Source organism: Gymnodraco acuticeps, unplaced genomic scaffold (genome assembly GCF_902827175.1).
Source record: "Gymnodraco acuticeps unplaced genomic scaffold, fGymAcu1.1, whole genome shotgun sequence".
NCBI classification, from domain to species: Eukaryota; Metazoa; Chordata; class Actinopteri; order Perciformes; family Bathydraconidae; genus Gymnodraco; species Gymnodraco acuticeps.
Genome location: NW_022990021.1, coordinates 187,735 through 206,143, shown reverse-complemented (window position 1 = coordinate 206,143; position 18,409 = coordinate 187,735). Strand labels below are relative to the sequence as shown.

The 18,409-nt window shown below is 38.2% G+C and overlaps 1 protein-coding gene across 31 annotated transcripts in view; it reads right to left on the bottom strand.

Moving 5' to 3' along the window:
• Positions 1-87: 87 nt before the first annotated feature.
• unm_hu7910 (un-named hu7910) overlaps positions 88-18,409 on the bottom strand; it is a 32,154-nt gene continuing 13,832 nt past the window's right edge. For 5 of the 31 annotated variants that reach the window (XM_034213871.1, XM_034213872.1, XM_034213868.1 and 2 more), the window contains 3 exons: positions 17,614-17,661; positions 17,427-17,468; positions 11,729-15,647 (listed from right to left, as the gene is read on the bottom strand). In XM_034213871.1, coding sequence (XP_034069762.1) covers positions 13,066-15,647; positions 17,427-17,468; positions 17,614-17,661 — 2,672 coding nt within the window. In that variant the 3' untranslated portion in view covers positions 11,729-13,065. Of the gene's footprint in view, positions 1,446-1,967; positions 2,102-3,904; positions 3,997-4,109; positions 4,246-4,325; positions 4,464-5,087; positions 5,178-5,321; positions 5,421-5,515; positions 5,653-5,890; positions 6,042-6,520; positions 6,608-6,738; positions 6,822-6,940; positions 6,983-7,358; positions 7,446-8,451; positions 8,497-8,841; positions 8,878-9,103; positions 9,137-9,220; positions 9,251-9,430; positions 9,481-9,876; positions 9,940-10,167; positions 10,240-10,842; positions 10,897-11,728; positions 15,648-17,426; positions 17,469-17,613; positions 17,662-18,409 lie in introns of those variants that run through there. The other 26 variants (XM_034213876.1, XM_034213892.1, XM_034213875.1 and 23 more) reach the window with 19 other exon arrangements.

Sequence of the window (18,409 nt, the reverse complement as noted above, 5' to 3'; positions counted from 1 at the left end):
CTGTGATTCATTTAGGCATGGGGCTCTTATTTTGTAAGGGAACATTCAAAAGCAACACGTGTCATGAAAATCCAAAGAAACACACACTTTTGTTTAGTGGTTTTTATATAAATATAAATCATCTTTGACAACATCTTGTGTTTTCTGTGCAAACGGGATGAAAAAGTGAAACTGAAATCTTGATGAACTGAAAGAAAATGCACTGTGGTCGAAATTAAGGCTTTTTTTTTCATAAAATGCAAAAGAAACGTTATCTTAAATGGGTGTGAGACATTTTAAAGTGAAATGAAAATATTATTTTTATATTATACAATATAATCTAAATCTTTTTTTCGTGGCAAGATATTCTGATGGTTTATTAGTGACACCAAAATATGTAGCCTGTGTAATATTCTGAGAAAGAAACTTTGGGATTTAAGTAGTTCATTTATAACATTTTTTGGGATATTCCAAGAGTGGTCAATTCATGAAATAACTTGCAAAGTAACAAAAGAAAACATGAATATTTCCCAAGATTATAGTGGTTGGTTTACAAAAATGCCGTGAGAAGGAGTCCCTTATTCTCAGAAAATTGAGCATTATTTTCATGCAAATTTAACATAATTCTCTACTAAGTGTTATACTTTTTAATCTCAGAGAATATACAAAAAGTATTTCCTGTGAGCCTTTGAGTTTTTTTTCTTGTTAACTGCCAGTGTTTTGTGCGTAATTTCAGATAAAAAAAAAAAAAAAGTTCATTTTTAATTGTAGAAGACAAAATTATTTTCTAGCAGGTTTATACATTTTTTCGGTGATTCACTAATTTAATGTAAAGGAGTTATCCTCTCATTAATGTAACACTTACATATTGGAATGACTCTTATATTCTGTTGTATGAAACACCAGAGAACTGTGTTTGTTTCCTGACTAAGAAACATGTCTATGTTTGTGAAAGAAAATGGCTCCGCAGATGACGTCCATTTCCCCCCGCAGAAATATTCCAGATCCAGTAAGAAGACTTTAAATCCATCACATGAATAACCCGATCCAAACAGGGTTACTCTGGGCTGAAAGACGTACCGTATTATGTGTTTTATTTGTGAAAGGTTGTAAAGTCAGTAGTTACTTTTCAACTCCACCCTTCCGTCTGATGCTTCGGTCCTTCCTCAGACTATTTTAGTAGTTTATCCACACAAAAAAAAGTTTAAAAAACGTCTGCATTCCGTCGTGATTCTCCTCAAAGTTTGTATCAGTTTATCCACAGGAGGAGAAGAATCTGATGAGTGTGTGAAACTCTCACCAGGGGTGTGTGTGTTTAAATGGGGCTGAGGGTCTGCCGCTGGTGCGCCGTCAGCTCGGGGTGCCACACGTCCACGATGAAGATCAGCCGGTAGCTGTCGGCGTCCTGCCAGACCTCGTGCTCGAAGGAGTCGTCAAAGATCAGGACTTTGCCCTCCTCCCACTCCCTGAAGCACAGGAAGAAGTTAGCGAGGTTAAAACGATCCGTTAACATGGATTTGTTTGTTTCTCAAACAAAAATCTGTACAGGGAGATCATTTATTTTCAGAGAATATTCAAAAAAAATTCTTGTAGCAGATATACTATTTTAATATCAGAGACTTTGGAGTTTTTCTTCAAGTTAATTGTTATTTGTTCTTGTTAAATTAGAAATATAATCTGAGAGAATACCAGATTTATTTTCTTGTAAATTTGTGATTTACATTTTTGATAATGAGAGATGAGAAGTTACAGATGTTTTGATAAATGATAAGGGAATCGCCCTTAGGAAGTGACGTCCTCCTCCTTTCTCAAATATTTTATAAATAACCTAAAGCACCTCGCCTTAATGAGATGCAGTTTATTTCAATATTTTTACACACATGCTTTCTTTCTTTTGAATTAAATGTTATGGAGATGAGGGGAAACAGGGAAGAAGGTGATGGTGGAGGAAGTAAATAACGATGATGCGTGATGAAGAGGAGCAGTACCTGGTGATGTCGGTGCAGCGGATCCTGCAGCCCTGTTTGGGGATGACGAGGCCGAGGTGCATCCTCAGTCTGCAGTTAGTGGGGCCGGTGTGGGGCCACACATGAGTCCCTGGCTGCATCACAGAGAACTTAATCTGCACACACAGAGACAAAACACACACACACACACAAATAGGAAGATTAGAACACACCATTAGATACCGGTAATTCCTTATTTAAACTTAAACTCGATAAATGCACTTCTGTTTTAGTGTATTTTTAAATGATAATTCAAAAATGTAAATTAAGTGTCTGAGTAATATGAAAAGTGTTTTTTTTAAATTAATATCTATTATTATTTCTATTATTATTAACTAGGGATGCTCCGATCGATCGGTCACCGATCGAGATCGGCCGATACTCACTCTCTACCGATCGATCGGTGCTCTCTAAACATGCCGATCGCGAGAGCCGATCGCATGATGTAAAATACATGACACTTTTCTCTGTGCGCGGCAAAACAAGCTCGCCAACATGGCTTCACCAGTCTGGTATTATTTTAAGGTGTCCGAAAAAGACAGTAAAATAGCGGTATGCAACGTGTGTGAAGCAGAAATCCTGCAGCTCCGCCCGCCGGACCGGTAAGCGCAGCGAAACACACACACAGGGAGAACCAGACCGCAGTTCATTTCCTCATATTCCAAACGAGAAATTACGGTAGCAAATCACCCGGTTCTTTACGACCAGAACTATTAACGGGATACAAACCGGAGGAACCAGACATGGAGGGAGGGTGGCAGAGACAGTGGGTGAAACTGGTAGGTTTTCGCCTGTTTGGGGAGTTTATATATATATATATTGCTCGCATAAAATCCCCGGGGTTTTTTGCTTTGTATGTCGGGGGCGGGAGATTCATGTGATTGGTTGTTGGTCGCGTTGCTCGCAAAAAATCCCCAAGCTTTCAGACACGCCCAGCTCCAAGATTTTCAAGATTTTTGAAAAGCTGATGTGTGGACGTACCGTAAGACTTAACACACTTAGCTATTTTATCTACCTCTGGAACAAGCTAAACTAGTTATTATAAATATATTTATTCTTCATTGTCGGGTCACTCATTACTGGATCAGTGAGCTGCATGAGATACTGACAGGCTGTCAGGAGAGAGAGAGAGAGAGGGGGAGAGAGAGAGGGAGAGAGGAAAAGAGAGCGCTTCCGCTCATTTATCCCGTGAAGTGAATGTAAACTTGAATAATGTACATCATTTGAATGTAATAATTAAGTTGGTTGTTGTTTGTGGAAGCTCCAGTGAATGAGCATTAACTGAGTTTAAACATCACTTTAAATGGAAGATTTAAAGTGATGTTTAAATCTTCCATTTAGGCCCCGCCCACTCGATCGGATCGGCGATCGGTATCGGCCGATACTGATTGGCGATCGGCCCCGAAATTGGCGATCGGAGCATCCCTATTATTAACAGATAATAATATATTACTATTTTATATAATACATAAAAAACCATTTAAAAATTAGCAAATATATTTAAAAGTACAATTAAATAAACAAATAAAGAGGAATAAATGAAAAAGGTATATACAAGGAGAATCAAATAAAACAGTTGTGTTGATATGTTTCCTCGTTTAAAGGTTAAAAACATAGATTTAATTTTAAATCCAAACACTTTGGGATATTTTTAGCAATTTAATCCTTAAGATCAGCACATGGCGCACTCAACAGCATCCGACCACAAACAATATTGACCCAAATATAAGAGACCTGTTTTAAATAAAAAAGGCAGATGTTTTTTCTGACACAGCCCTTTTTTTTGTAGTAATGATATAACCTGGAATGTTATTATCATTAGTCCCATGTGCCTGCGTTCTGTGAGTGTGAGTGTGTGTGTGTGTGTGTGTGTGTGTGTGTGTGTGTGTGTGTGTGTGTGTGTGTGTGTGTGTGTGTACCTGTCCTCTCTTGCAGCCTGTAGCCTCTGAGTATCTCTCCAGCAGTGCGCAGGTCTTCGGGACCCCCTGACAGGCGGCACTTGCTTTTTTTCCTAAAACACACAACAATACATTCAACCCTCATTATTGCTGCACTTTACATTGATATTATCATTATCATTTATTACTATTTTTCTTCTTTTTCTCTGTATATTTATATGAGTACCTTGCTGCCAAAGTGTGTTCTGTCCCCACTCTCCTTTCTCTCTCAGGTTCTCCTCCTCCGGGACGAATGAGCCGGTGTTCTGGTCAATCACGGCCAGAGCCTCGTCCCTGATCGTCCTCCAGTTCCTCTCCAGCGTCTGCACACACACACACAGCTCTGGTTTCAAACACTTTTACTGAATAAAACCAGTGTTTTAACACTTTAAACCAACCTTACCTTCACCAGGTTGGTGTATCCCGTCTCCTTAGGGGTCCACCAGGGCTGAGCCTTCAGACCTGCCACGTTGTACAGAGATCTCTGCCACACCGACGCAAAGTGACCACGCTTATGACCCAGCTCGTACCAGTGATAGGCCTGCAGGAAAAAAGAAGTGATCTTCACTAAGAATAAGATTTGATGTGAGACTTTAGCAAGTTGATATGATAGTGATAGACCTGCAGAGACAGACAGAAACACAACACAAACAGAAGCATATTGTAATAAAGCAAAACACAAGTTGGTGTTGGACCTTACGTTTTTTTAAAACATTTTTAGTAACTGGAAAAAAAGTAAGGGAAAAAATACTTAAGTTAAGATATTTTATAAATGAGTTATTTAATGCATACATTTATTTTTAATATTGTTTTAGGTACATTTAATAGTTTTTCCAGTCATAATTCATTTTAAACATTGGCAGCTTTAGTCCTCCATGTGTATTTTAGTTTATAAAACAACCAGTCACTACAAATTAAGGTAAGTAAGAACAAAGACTTTTTAAGAATTGTTTTTATGCCTGATCTGCGTAACTACAATTATTTTGAGATTTTACCATGCAATGTCAAAAGGCATTTTAATAAGCCTTTTTAAGACTTTTTAAAGATCTTCTTAAAATTGATTTAATTCAATACAATGCCCATTAAGGACTTATTAAAGATCTACATCACTCAAAAGGTTTGTTTGGATTTATCTGATAGGTGTGTGTGGATCAATGTTACTCACAGAGTCGTCTCCGACTCTCTGCAGGGCATCACCCAGATGGAAATAAAAACGTCCGTCATCTGTTCCCGGTTCCCCCGACTCCAAACCCTCCTGCAGGGACAGAGGAGGCAGGAAGGAATGTTATTTATGATTTTATCATGCAAAACCAGTTCAGGTAAACGTGATCAACAATTGTCCTCACAATTTCACATGGACATGTACATATACAAATTGTGTGTGTGTGTGTCTGTTTACCTTCAGGTATGGTATACTCTCTGGGATCTTGTTCTCTGACTTCAGGATGAATCCAAAGTGAACTTTAGCGAAGCCGTTACTGGGTTCCAGCACCAGAACCTGAGCAAAAAGACAACCAATCAGAGACGAAAAAATACTTTTACACACTTCTAAAACAAGTCGGGGCAGGTGTGTATAACAGCACACAAACACACCTCGTCAAACACCTTCCTGGCACCCTTGTTGTCTCCTAACAAAAGGTGAGCAACGCCCAGCTCGTTCTTCAGATCGATATCTTCTGGAAAGATTTCCACCAATTTCTCAAGAGTCGCCAGAGAGCCACGTATCCGACCTGACAGACACAGGAAATAATGTAAATGAATGAACATAATGAGAGACAATATAAGAGTTAAAATAGGTAAATAAAATTAGAGGACAAAGTTTAAAAGCAAAACATAAAAGGGACTGAATATATTAGGGAACACAAGAAAATAATTGGAAATAATCTAAAGACAGTGGACACAAGTTCCATGTGTGAAAGAGGTTTTTAGTAGCAGTAGTATAGATAGTAGTAGTATAATGAGTATTACCGAGGAACTGCTGCCTCTCGGCGCGTCTCTTGAGCGCAGCCCTCAGGAGGTCAGAGGTCACGTCGGGCAGCTCTGCAGCCTCTCTGTACGTGTTGATGGCTTTCTGCAGCAGGTCATTACTGCGCTGCTTCTCTGCAAGGTAGTCCTCGGCCTGCAGAAACACATCAGTTTAACACAGCGTCAGTACACAATGGTGTTAGAATGTGCAGGTATTTTATGATTTGTATTTAAACAAGAATGCTTTTTCGTTTAAGTCGCTTTTATCCGCCATACTTCAAGTTTACGACACCTCAAAGCATCTCATTTAAGAGATTTGACCAACCTGGCAGTCAACATTTGTTATTCTTTGTGTCCTCCTTAAATTATAAGAAATACGATTATAATGAGCATTTCAGGCAATACAGTAATAGAGCGAAAAAAACAATAATTCTGTAATTTATTATATTTCCCATGAGATTATATGAAAATAAGGTAATATTTGAATAACATTTTTTTTGTTTTGTTCAGTCTTGTCTTGTCATAAACATGGACAAAAGGCACTGCTAAATATATTTTGTTTTAATACACATTTACCGTGCAGTACAAGCTCCCTGTATTGCAGTATTGTGCAGCAGTATTGCAGTACTGTACCTGAGCCTTGCCGTAGCGGGAGCGGGGGCTCTGAGGATGCTTCTGCACCAGAGCCTCAAACGCTTTCAGCGCCTCATCCAGTTTCCCCTTATGGAAACAGAAAAAATAAATGTAATAAAAAAATAAATGCATCAATTATAAACTTTATTATGCTTGAATTTAGCACACATGTTTTACGTTGATTGATTTGTAGGTGAGAATCTGTGTCAGGTCTGTACCTTCTTCCGAAGTTTTTCTGCAGCGTCGATTTCTGCTTTAATGGTTTTATCAAACTTATTAAATAACTTTGGTTTCTTCTTTGCTAGATGTGAGAGTATGGAAGAACAAACAATAAAAGAAAAAGAAAAAAGAGCATCAGTGGAATCAAATGCAAGGCATAACTTCGCATTGTTCATGTGTTTGATTCAAATCAGTTTTTACCTTTTTCTTTGAGCTTCTCCTCGGCCTGTTTCTCTGTTGGTTCTTAAAAACAGCGAAAGAGACACTTTAACATTTAATGCCCACCATGTTCAGGAATTTAGTATTTTCACAGTATACGATTATTATTTTTACTGCAGTGAAGGATCTGAATACTTAGTACAACACTGAGTATAAAGTATAGTTTATAAACTTTGATAATTATGGATAGTGAAGCTGTCATCCTACTACTGGCCACTAGATGGTGGCTTTCTACTGCTCCTGTCTGAGTGTGTGTGAGTGTGAGTGTGAGTGTGAGTGTGAGTGTGAGTGTGAGTGTGTGTGTGTGTGTGTGTGTGTGTGTGTGTGTGTGTGTGTGTGTGTGTGTGTGTGTGTGTGTGTGTGTGTGTGTGTGTGTGTGTGTGTGTGTGTGTGTGTTTACCCTCCGCCTCTGTCTTCTTTGGTGTTTCTTTCTGTGGTTCTGGTTCTGCTAGTGGCTCAGCCTGGATCTCTGTGTCCACAGCTGAATCTGACCGGAAATAAACAATCAAGTTTATAAATTCAGAATAATTTTCTCTAAACTAAATTCCTCTATAGCAGTGGTTCCCAACCTGGCGGGCGCGCCCCCCTTGGGGGGGGGGGGGGGGGGGGCGCCAGGCCTCAGATGATTTGAGGCCAAATATCATATTTAGAATTATTATTATTATTTTTTTTTTTACATAGAATTGTAAGGCAATACATGATTGTCACTAAAAGCCTTGTCTCTACATTACAATAAAACATAAAAAATAATTGATTAATTAATTTGAATACAAATTCAAGTTAGTAGCTATTATAGGCATAAAAAGACAGAAGTGTATAATTGTTTCTTTAATAGAAATGTTTCTTCTGCCCGTAAAGTGTCCAAACCAGGCTTTTCTGGATAAGTGCATTTTTAAAACATGTCATTGTCCATGCCGGTTTCAGTTGGATTATTTGTCACAGTTGCTCCGATCAGATCGGTCTCCTCCATTTTGTAGATTATTTACGACTTTTGAATCCACATAAACACATCGGCAAAATCCGGTTTACTTTGAGCATGTGTTTTAAACAGTTTAATCCCTTTGTGAATTGTTTCCACTTGCGCCGTCATTTAATTTCTTCATTCAGCGGGAATCCAAATGAATTAATCCTGAGTCCAATAACCATCAAAGTCACTCCAATAGTGCTCCTTAATTCCGCTTTCATCCTCCTTTAACAAAATACTTCACATTCATCCAGTTTGTGACAGTAGTTGTTGCATTTTTTAGACTTTTAAACTTCAATAACCGCTGTTGTGCCCCCCCCCCCCCTTGTGTGAGTGGGGGGGGGGGGGGGGCGCAACTGCCAACAGGAGTCATTTGGGGGGGCTCTTGGGGAAAAAGGTTGGGGACCACTGCTCTATAGTGACTCATTACAGTAGTGTGTTGCAGAGAGGCAGCATTTACTATATTTCCTTTCTGCATGTTAAAGGAAACAATGACCCGTATTTGAGACTTTATCTTTAAACAACATACCTGCTTCCTGGGTGAATTTGGAGCTCGTCAAGTCCTGTCCAATCTCTACAACAGAACATGTAGAAAAAAGAAAATAATATGAATCATTATCACATAAAACACACTTCACAACACGTATTATCAGAGCAGATGTTGATATCAGTGATAGTGTGAGAAATATTTGTGTCCAGAAGCTGTAAAACAGGTTTAATCGCTTTTTACTATTAGTGCTTTGATTTGGCTCCCAGTGAGTTAAACATTCAACAAACGTTTTCTTTTTGGCTTTTAACCTGCATTTTACTGGATGAGAAAGAATATATATATAAATATTAATTAAATGATTTGGCCTAAACTCTTTTTCTTTATTATTATTGGGTTTTATATTATGTATTTATATTGTGTTAGACTCACCTATACTTTCCTCTGGAAGCCTCTCCTCTACTAGAACTGCAGCAGGAGACATAATCACATTTACTCAAGTTCTGTATTTAATTAGACATTTTAGATAATTGTATTGTCACTAAAGTAATTTATAAATGTATTTGACTAAAGTCAAGAATATTAATAATTCTCCCACCACTGCCCTCCTGTAGTCCACTTGATAAAACACATTCCTACAACATCTCCTTCTGCTAATTTCATATTGGAGTTTATAAATTCCAAAAAGTCTCACCTCCAGCTGTGTCTATAGTTTCAGCCTCACCGTCTAAAATAAGCAGACAAAAAAGTGAATTATTAGAAAAAAAGGTAAACGTAAAAAGCAGGGAACAGAGAAGAAGAGTTTACTCACCATAAGGATGAAGGCTGTCTCTAGGATCATCTGTAACACAGACATATTATAAAAACATTTACATTTTACTCTACATTAATTCCTCTACTTGATGTACCTTAACTACATTTTACTGCACAATCAATACTTTAAATACCTCCATTACATAATTGTACTTAAGTGAATGCAGAAGTATTTTTCCTGCAAAGATCCGAATACTGTCTGACGTACCTGGCACAAAGTCATCTTTCACCATTGGAGGGAGAGGTACAGCAGCTGGAGATACAGAAACAAACAAGATAAAACTAACGTATACAAATAATTATAATATTCTGACGTATGTATTAATAGTTAGTCCTGCAGCAGGTAAACAGAGAATTACATAGTTATAATGTATACTTAACAAATTAGCCCTTAACACCTGACATCCTTTCTCACATTACGTATTGTACTTGTATTAGTGAGGCACAAGCATTTCATATACAATAGAAATGTTCAATAGTTTTTTTTAAAACAAGCAAATAATAAAGGAAAAGTGCAACAAAGCAGCAGCATTCAAAGACACAGCAGCTCACACAGCGTTTCATTAAAAAAAGATTAAGCTGCTGCTCTTCATCAGTTAGTGAGAAATATCTTTATTCTTCACTAATTGTTATTATTCTTTATCTAGTACATACCTGGATCATCATCATCATCATCATCATCATCATTGTGCACAGATGAAAGGCTGCTCGCTGAAACTGACAAATAACAGAAATGTAAACACTGAGAGTAACAGTAATAAACAAAAAAATAACAATACATATAATATGATTATTGATATTAAAAAGAGAGGAATAAACATTGGAAATCAATTATGAACCCCCGTTTAATACACTGTACTCATTTAAAAAATATTTGATGAGCATTCAGTTATGGTAACTCTACTTAAATTACTTTATATCTGGTAATATATTAACAACACACACCTGTCTCCTGTGTTGGGGTGACGGTGTTTGGCGCTGCTGCGTGCCGATTGGTTGCATCTTTGGTTTTTAAAACTTTAAGAGAGGAAAGCAGGCAGACAAGGTAAATATAGGATATACATTTAATTCCCTTGAACGGGGCTTTCTAGGTGTTGTCCTGATAAATGTTTATGCATTAATTTATGTTTCTGTCCACGGAATAATCGATAACATGACAAATTATTACACATTTACATTACTTGATGTGCTACTGGGTAACATTTGCATCCCCTGGGGAACAATAACATCTTATTAATATACTAATATCATTTATTTGTTGATTATGGTTGAATTAGTCTGATTCTGTAAATAAACTAAAGAAAATGTATTTCAGTATTAAGTACAATATTTGCCTCTGAGATGCAGAACAGTAGAAATATAAAGTAACACAAAATGAAGTAGCTTAATTGTATTTCAGTTTATTGTCAATGTGAAATTGAAGCAGGGTGGAGCTGGCACAAGTGTGTGTGTGTGTGTGTGTGTGTGTGTGTGTGTGTGTGTGTGTGTGTTTTGTAACACAGCTTTCTGAGTAGGAACAAGTTGAAACAGAAACCCAGATATCATCAGGTCTGAGTCAGCTTATTTGTCTAGGAGACAATAGACGTGTGTGTGTGTGTGTGTGTGTGTGTGTCTCCTCACCCATTTTCTCCTTAGGTGAATGTTCTACATGTGTTTTCTCTGCCACCTTCAACCCTGTGTGGTAGGTTCAAGTGCAAAAATAAAATCAGACACATGCAAACTTAATCACACCTTTCGTATTTTAGGATATACAGTATATAGCAAAACTAAATAAATAAATAAACAAACTACTCAATGCTAGGGATAGTTGTGATGTCTTGAAGTGTGGTTGTATAAGGTACTTCTCCAGAGTCAGTGTACCACCTATAGTAGATGCAGTTTGTAGAAACAGACAGTAGAACAAGCAGGACAAATATGCCCAAATGCACCAGACTCTATTGAAAAAAACAGCTATTTGATCCCGCAGAACACAGGAGTTTATGGTTTATCGCTTCCTCTATTGGCGAGGTATTTTCTGTTATTATGTGACTTTTGGTAGACCTGCAACTACTGTGTTATGCAAGGTCAAATTACTGTTTTTGTCAATGGATTTTGGAGTCTTTAAAAAGAGCGTAAATACAGCTTAATGGAGTGTACACTTAAACTGAAATGTAACTTTTGGATGTCTAAACTGCATCTACTGTAAGTAAAACACTAACTATGGAGAAGTAAACTATCTTTTTAATGGTGACAGCCAGGGAATGAACATTAGACTTGTTCAAAATGTGTTCTTTGGAATACACTTTTGGTTTCAAAACAATCCTTTCACATTTGATTGAATGAAATGAAAGTAAAATAAAGGAACATTTAGTTTTCCTTTATTGGAACACCACCTAAAATAGCCTTTAATAAACCATGGAACCAAACTTTGTTCATTTTTCACTAAAGTAAAAAGCTGACGAAGAAGTCTTAACCCACACTGTGTATAGGTGTGTGATAAAGAAGACAAGAAAGACAAAAACAGCAGGAAATGCAAAAACTATTTATGACTGATGGTGGTTTACAGGTAAGTGGGCCAGTGCCTTAAAGAAAACAGTATGTGCTCGAATTCAACATATCCATCAACCACACACTTACATTTCTTACTTTAAGGAAGAGAAAGTCTTGAGTTACAGCAGCCGGAAAAGGAAACAAGATAAGAAAGGAGGAAGCTGTGTTGGAGGGAGATACGTTAAATAAAAGGAAGGAGAATGTGTTGTTCATTACTCATGTTAAAATGAAAGTGTTTGCAGGTAATGGCAACACGTACTCCCTCCACACATTATCAAGCTACTTTTACATCTCAGTTATCACCAAGAAGGAAGACAAACATATCACAATTTGATAACCAACATTTATTTTCCACAGATTTTCTCACACTTTGAAGGAAAAGTATTTCAGAGAGGATGCAAAAAAGCAGAAGATAAGTCATTTTGTTATTTGAAAACACAATTTACCCCCCTTCAAACCAGCTCTTTTCTCTACATTACCGACAATTAAATAATGCTCAAAACTTAATAAAATGTAAATCCTAATGAACCATCATCACGCAAAGATAAAAGCCAGTAACCAAAGGGATGACCATATCGCACAAAAAAAACAAAAACACAACTACTCTCAAGTATCAGCAAATGAATCCCTTAAGTGGACAATGACGAGGTTTCAAATGACAGCACACACATTGAAAACTATTCAAATACAGTCTTAGCACAGTTTCTGTGTTATGCAAGACGACACTTTAACCAAACTATTAACCTTGAGATAATGTCACATTGATGAATCCAAACAGAAAATCTATGCTTTAAACATTCAATGCTTAGTAATGACATCAGCGTTTGAATTTTAGCCAAATGTTTTTTGGTTTTGGATCAATCAAAAGTTGATTTTTCAAATTAAATTAAAAACGTTGAAACTCAATAAATATTACATTCACATTTTATCAAAGCTGCAGAACTATTTGCAAAAAAAAACATATTCACGCTTGCATCATTAGATAAGACAAAAGGGTTTGCTTGCTTTAGCTGATATCATCACCCAAATAAAACCAAATCAACCAAACATGCAACGGACTAGAAACTGGGTAAAAATCTGCCAAACACATTTCAGGATTTTCAAGATTTTCTTCCAGATTTAAAATCATCAAATCTACAAAAGGATGTTGAATACTGAAAAGATTAGAGTAGAAATCAGACCAATCAGCAGGTTGTTTTTCCATAGGTAGTTACACTAGAGAAGCACAGGATATAAAAGTTGACCTGCTCAGTGATGACACAAATGTACAGTTTATATTTTTTTCAAAAAGGGAACGATCCTCCCCTCTTGCGGTCATTTTTGCTTTGCACTCACGGCCAATTTCCCTTCCACCGCCTTTCTTACTACTGGTCGCTCACTTTTTTCCTCAGCTGTTGGAGCTTTTGGTTGGGAAGAGTTTGGTTTCCTCACTTCTACCTTTGCCAGTCTCTCCGCCTCCATCTTGTCCCGAGCAGCGTTCTCTCTAGCAAGCCTCTGCCTTTCCATCAGCGCCTTTTCCATTGAAATTCTCTCTTTCTCCGTCCTTTCCTTCTCCAGTCTTGTCCTTTCAATTCTCTCCTTCTCCTGAGCAATTATTGCCCTTTCCTTGGCGATGCGTTCCCTGTCCATTCTCTCCTTTTCTTTGGCTACTAGTTCCTTTTCTACCCTCTCTTTTTCCCTGGCGATTCTATCCTTTTCTTTGGCAATGCATTCCCTTTCTAGCCTCTCCTTTTGGGCATTTTCTTTTGCGATGCGTTCCCTCTCCAGCCTCTCCTTTTGGGCATTTTCTTTTGCGATGCGTTCCCTCTCCAGCCTCTCCTTTTGGGCATTTTCTTTTGCGATGCGTTCCCTCTCCAGCCTCTCCTTTTGGGCATTTTCTTTGGCGATGCGTTCCCTCTCCAGCCTCTCCTTTTGGGCATTTTCTTTTGCAATGCGTTCCCTTTCTATCCTCTCTTTTTCAGCTCTTAATTTAGCAATGCGTTCCCTTTCTATCCTCTCTTTTTCAGCTCTTTCTTTGGCGATGCGTTCCTTCTCCAGCCTCTCCTTTTCAGCTCTTAATTTAGCGATGTGTTCCCTTTCTATCCTCTCTTTTTCAGCTCTTTCTTTGGCGATGCGTTCCTTCTCCAGCCTCTCCTTTTGGGCATTTTCTTTTGCGATGCGTTCCCTTTCTATCCTCTCTTTTTCAGCTCTTTCTTTGGCGATGCGTTCCCTTTCTATCCTCTCTTTTTCAGCTTTTAATTTAGCGATGCGTTCCCTTTCTATCCTCTCTTTTTCAGCTCTTAATTTAGCGATGTGTTCCCTTTCTATCCTCTCTTTTTCGGCTCTTTCTTTTGCGATGCGTTCCTTCTCCAGCCTCTCCTTTCGGGCATTTTCTTTAGCGATGCGTTCCCTTTCTATCCTCTCTTTTTCGGCTCTTTCTTTTGCGATGCGTTCCTTCTCCAGCCTCTCCTTTCGGACATTTTCTTTTGCGATGCGTTCCCTTTCTATCCTCTCTTTTTCAGCTCTTTCTTTGGCGATGCGTTCCCTTTCTATCCTCTCTTTTTCAGCTCTTAATTTAGCGATGCGTTCCCTTTCTATCCTATCTTTTTCGGCTCTTTCTTTTGCGATGCGTTCCCTCTCCAGCCTCTCCTTTCGGGCATTTTCTTTTGCGATGCGTTCCCTTTCTATCCTCTCTTTTTCAGCTCTTTCCTTAACTATCCGTTCCCTTTCTATCCTCTCTTTTTCAGCTTTTTCCTTAGCAATGCGTTCCCTTTCTAGTCTCTCTTTTTCAGCTCTTTCTTTGGCAATGCGTTCCTTCTCTAGCCTCTCTTTTTGGGCATTTTCTTTTGCGATGCGTTCCTTCTCTAGTCTTTCTTTTTCTGTTGTTTCCTTAGCGATGCGTTCCCTTTCTAGCCTATCTTTTTCTTTGGCAATGCGTTCCCGCTCCAGCCTCTCTTTTTCAGCTCTTTCCTCTGCGATGCGTTCCCTTTCCAGCCTCTCTTTTTCTTTAACAAGGCTTTCCCTCTCCAGTCTCTCTTTTTCTCTGGCGATGCGTTCCCTTTCTATCCTTTCTTTTTCTTTAACAAGGCTTTCCCTCTCCAGTCTCTCTTTTTCTCTGGCGATGCGTTCCCTTTCTATCCTTTCTTTTTCTTTAACAAGGCTTTCCCTCTCGAGCCTCTCTTTTTCAGCGCTTTCCTTAGCGATGCGTTCCCTTTCCAGCCTTTCTTTTTCCGCTTTCTCTTTAGCGATCTTCTCCTTCTCAAGTCTCTCTTTTTCGGCTCGTTCTGTGGCGATGCGTTCCCTTTCTATCCTTTCTTTTTCTTTAACAAGGCTTTCCCTCTCGAGCCTCTCTTTTTCAGCGCTTTCCTTAGCGATGCGTTCCCTTTCCAGCCTTTCTTTTTCCGCTTTCTCTTTAGCGATCTTCTCCTTCTCAAGTCTCTCCTTCTCTAACTGTTCCTTCTCTTGGGCTATTCTTTCTCTCTCTTTTGCGATTCGCTCCCTCTCCATCCTCTCCTTTTCAGCCCTCTCTCTTTCCACTCTAACTTTCTCCTGTTGTTCCCTCTCAGCTTTTTCCTTCTCCATCCTCTCTCGTTCCCTAGCTAGGCGCTCTTTCTCCATCTTTTCCATCTCTGCCCTCTCTTGCTTTAGTCGTTCCCTCTCTTCTTTTGCCAATCTCTCCATTTCTTGCTTCTCTTTTTCCATCCTCTCCTTCTCCTCCATTAGGTGCTTCTGTGCTTCCTCCAGCGTCTTCGTCTTCAGCACCCAGTCCTTCTCGTGTTCCTCTTCTTCCTCAGCAAGGAAGGCCTTGATCTCAGCCATTGCCATCCGGGCGATCCTTTTGGCCTCGATCTTCTCGTGGATCATCCTTAGCTCTTCCTTCAGAGCAGAGCGTAGCATGGCTCCTCTGATGGGCCGGGCTATTGGATTTAACCGCAGTTTGAAAACCACTCACAAACACGCCTTTTATCGGCTTGTTAGCGGGATCACACAAAGCAACTTAGGAAGTGTTATAGAAAATAGCACAATGATGATGATTCGAAATGTTATCAAAACCGAAATATAGACTATAGTGCAAAATCCAAATTTGCAGTAAGCACAATTTGGTAACTTAGGCCAAGTATGTGAAGATAACTGAATGAGGTATAGAGTGGCGAAGTCACGCCCATCTACTTTCGGGACCTTATTTCGGAAAAATTATGCATTGAAGTCAATGGAGAGAGAAAACGTATCTTTCGATCCCGTTTGAATTGTGCCATGAATTACACATGATGTTTGTTAATCTTAAAAAATAATTTCCATGTCAAAAAAGTCAGTTTGTCGTAAAACTGTTGAAATATAAGACTATGAAAAATACGCAACTAGAAAGACTACAAATCCCAGAGTCGCGTAAGTGATGTCATAACTGATGTCACAATTGTTTTCCTCCACTAAATAAGAGATAGCTAATATAAGATAACTTTAACAAGATGCCCGTGTGCTTAGTACCAGGTTGGTATCATACCAGCAATGGTTCTTGCTCGTTCTTTCGCTTCCCGTCTGATGAAAGGACCAGGAGTGGCTGGATCAAGTTAGCTACCTAGCTAGTAGCAAGCACGTTAGTTAGCATTACAGCCTTAGCCTTGTAATTTGTATTAGCCTTAACATGAAGTAACATTAAGTAACCCAAAATGTTAAACAGTAAGAGTAGTAGTCATATTTCGTGAACCCTTTGAAGAGTACTGTCACACCGGTGTGATCATTCTATAATACACCATTTAAGCCCGGGGGATAAATGCTAACGCTAACGCTACATTAGCATCGGCGATCTTTTCTACTTCATGCTATCTGCACAAATGGTTGACATTGAACATTAAAAAGATCAGGCAGTTCAGAGCGAATCAAAGGAAGGCAGGCAGGCAGGCAGCTTTGCATGACATTCTTCTGGACGTGTTGATAGTGAGGGTAGTCAATCCCTTTTTTGAAAAGACAGTAGTGACGGCCATCTTGGTGACGTGTGTTATTGTGCGAGTCTGCGAGACCAGAGATGTAGTTCATTGAGCGTTTCACACAAAACAATGTGTTACTTCACAGTTTTACGACACATTTTTATTTTTTTGACTTGCAAAATTATCTTTTAAATTGAGAAACATCATGTGTAATTCGTGGCACAATTCAAACGGGATCGAAAGATAATCTTTCTCTCGCCATTGACTTCAATACATAATTTTTCCCAAATAAGGTCCCATGGAGGTCCACCGGAAGGGGAGGGACTTCGCCACTCCATTGTGTCAGTCAAAATAATTAGTTATTTTCCAAATCATGCAGAACTATCAAGGAAAGGATTTGAAATAATCACACAGTACATGCAGGTACTGTACTGTTAAAGTGCACTTAAAAGCAAAGTCTATTAGTGTACAATAAACTTTGTATGCATCATATATCAGATGGATATCCCTATTTTTGTATGCAGCTACATAAAAGCCAAAACAAATCCATATACTTTAGGTCATTACATTTATGCTAAAATTATATTAAGTCGATATATTTTATTGAGTTATCGCCCACCTCAAGTTCTTAGTGTTTGATCAAATGTAATATTTGTGGGTCTGCAAGGCTGTTATTCCAAAAAAAGGTAACACACAAACAACATCCTTTAGGTCAATCAGCTGTTAAATCAAAGCCGTGCTTGAAAATATCAAACATGCAGATTTCTGTACCTCTGGTTGTGTTTTCTCTAGCATCTTTCTTCTCTGCTTCAGCTAGATACCAAAATATCCAATTATTTAAAAATAAAAATTCACAAAAAGGAGCTTGTTTTCTGCTTTTAACCGTTAATAAATAAGTGAAACTAAAACCAACAGATTAAACTAAATCACAAAAAATAATTCAGAGGGATAGATCTACCTTTTTGGAGTTTAATCTCTGGATCAGTGTCTTCTAAAGTCTTCTCTTCTAGAACAATACACACACAATGTTTGCTACCAAAGCTAAAAACAATATCAAAATCATCACACCAGGCAAAGTTGACCAAAACTAGGGTTGCAAAATTCATTAAATATTCAAGATATTTTCGACTGCTTTGAAACCAACAACACACTCCACGGCAAAACAGATTTAACCATAAAAACTGAAGTATTGTCTGCTGGTAAAGTTACGTTTTTGTACATTCAATTTAGATATTATTTATGAGTCAATGTTATGTCATACTAAGTAAGAATAGTGTGTAAGTATATCATCTCAAACACAGCCAATACCTCAGAAACATGATGCAAAAACACTTAACATTTTGCTAAATATTTTATTTATACCAGCAATGTTGACTACAGCAGAGATATGAGAAGGATAGATATTCTTAGAAGTATAACTGCAAATGCCTAATTAAAGCCATCTGAACACATCACCAGATAAGGTCAATTAAATAATAAATTACACTGTATATTGCCTGAGGTATCACAGTTAATATTTATTTGGTTATTGGTTTCAATAACACAGCTGAAGGGGATTATACATCTTTAAGTTTTCGGTTTTATTGGCATACAGCAATAAAACAAAAATGTTAATAAAGAAATCACAATTTTAATTCCAATGATTTACCTGAACAACAACACGACAAATGCAAATAAAGCAGGAGTGGACACGTGTTTGTTTGCATGTAGCTTGTGTTATTTTAAGTTTTGATATTGACGCCTATTGATTGTCT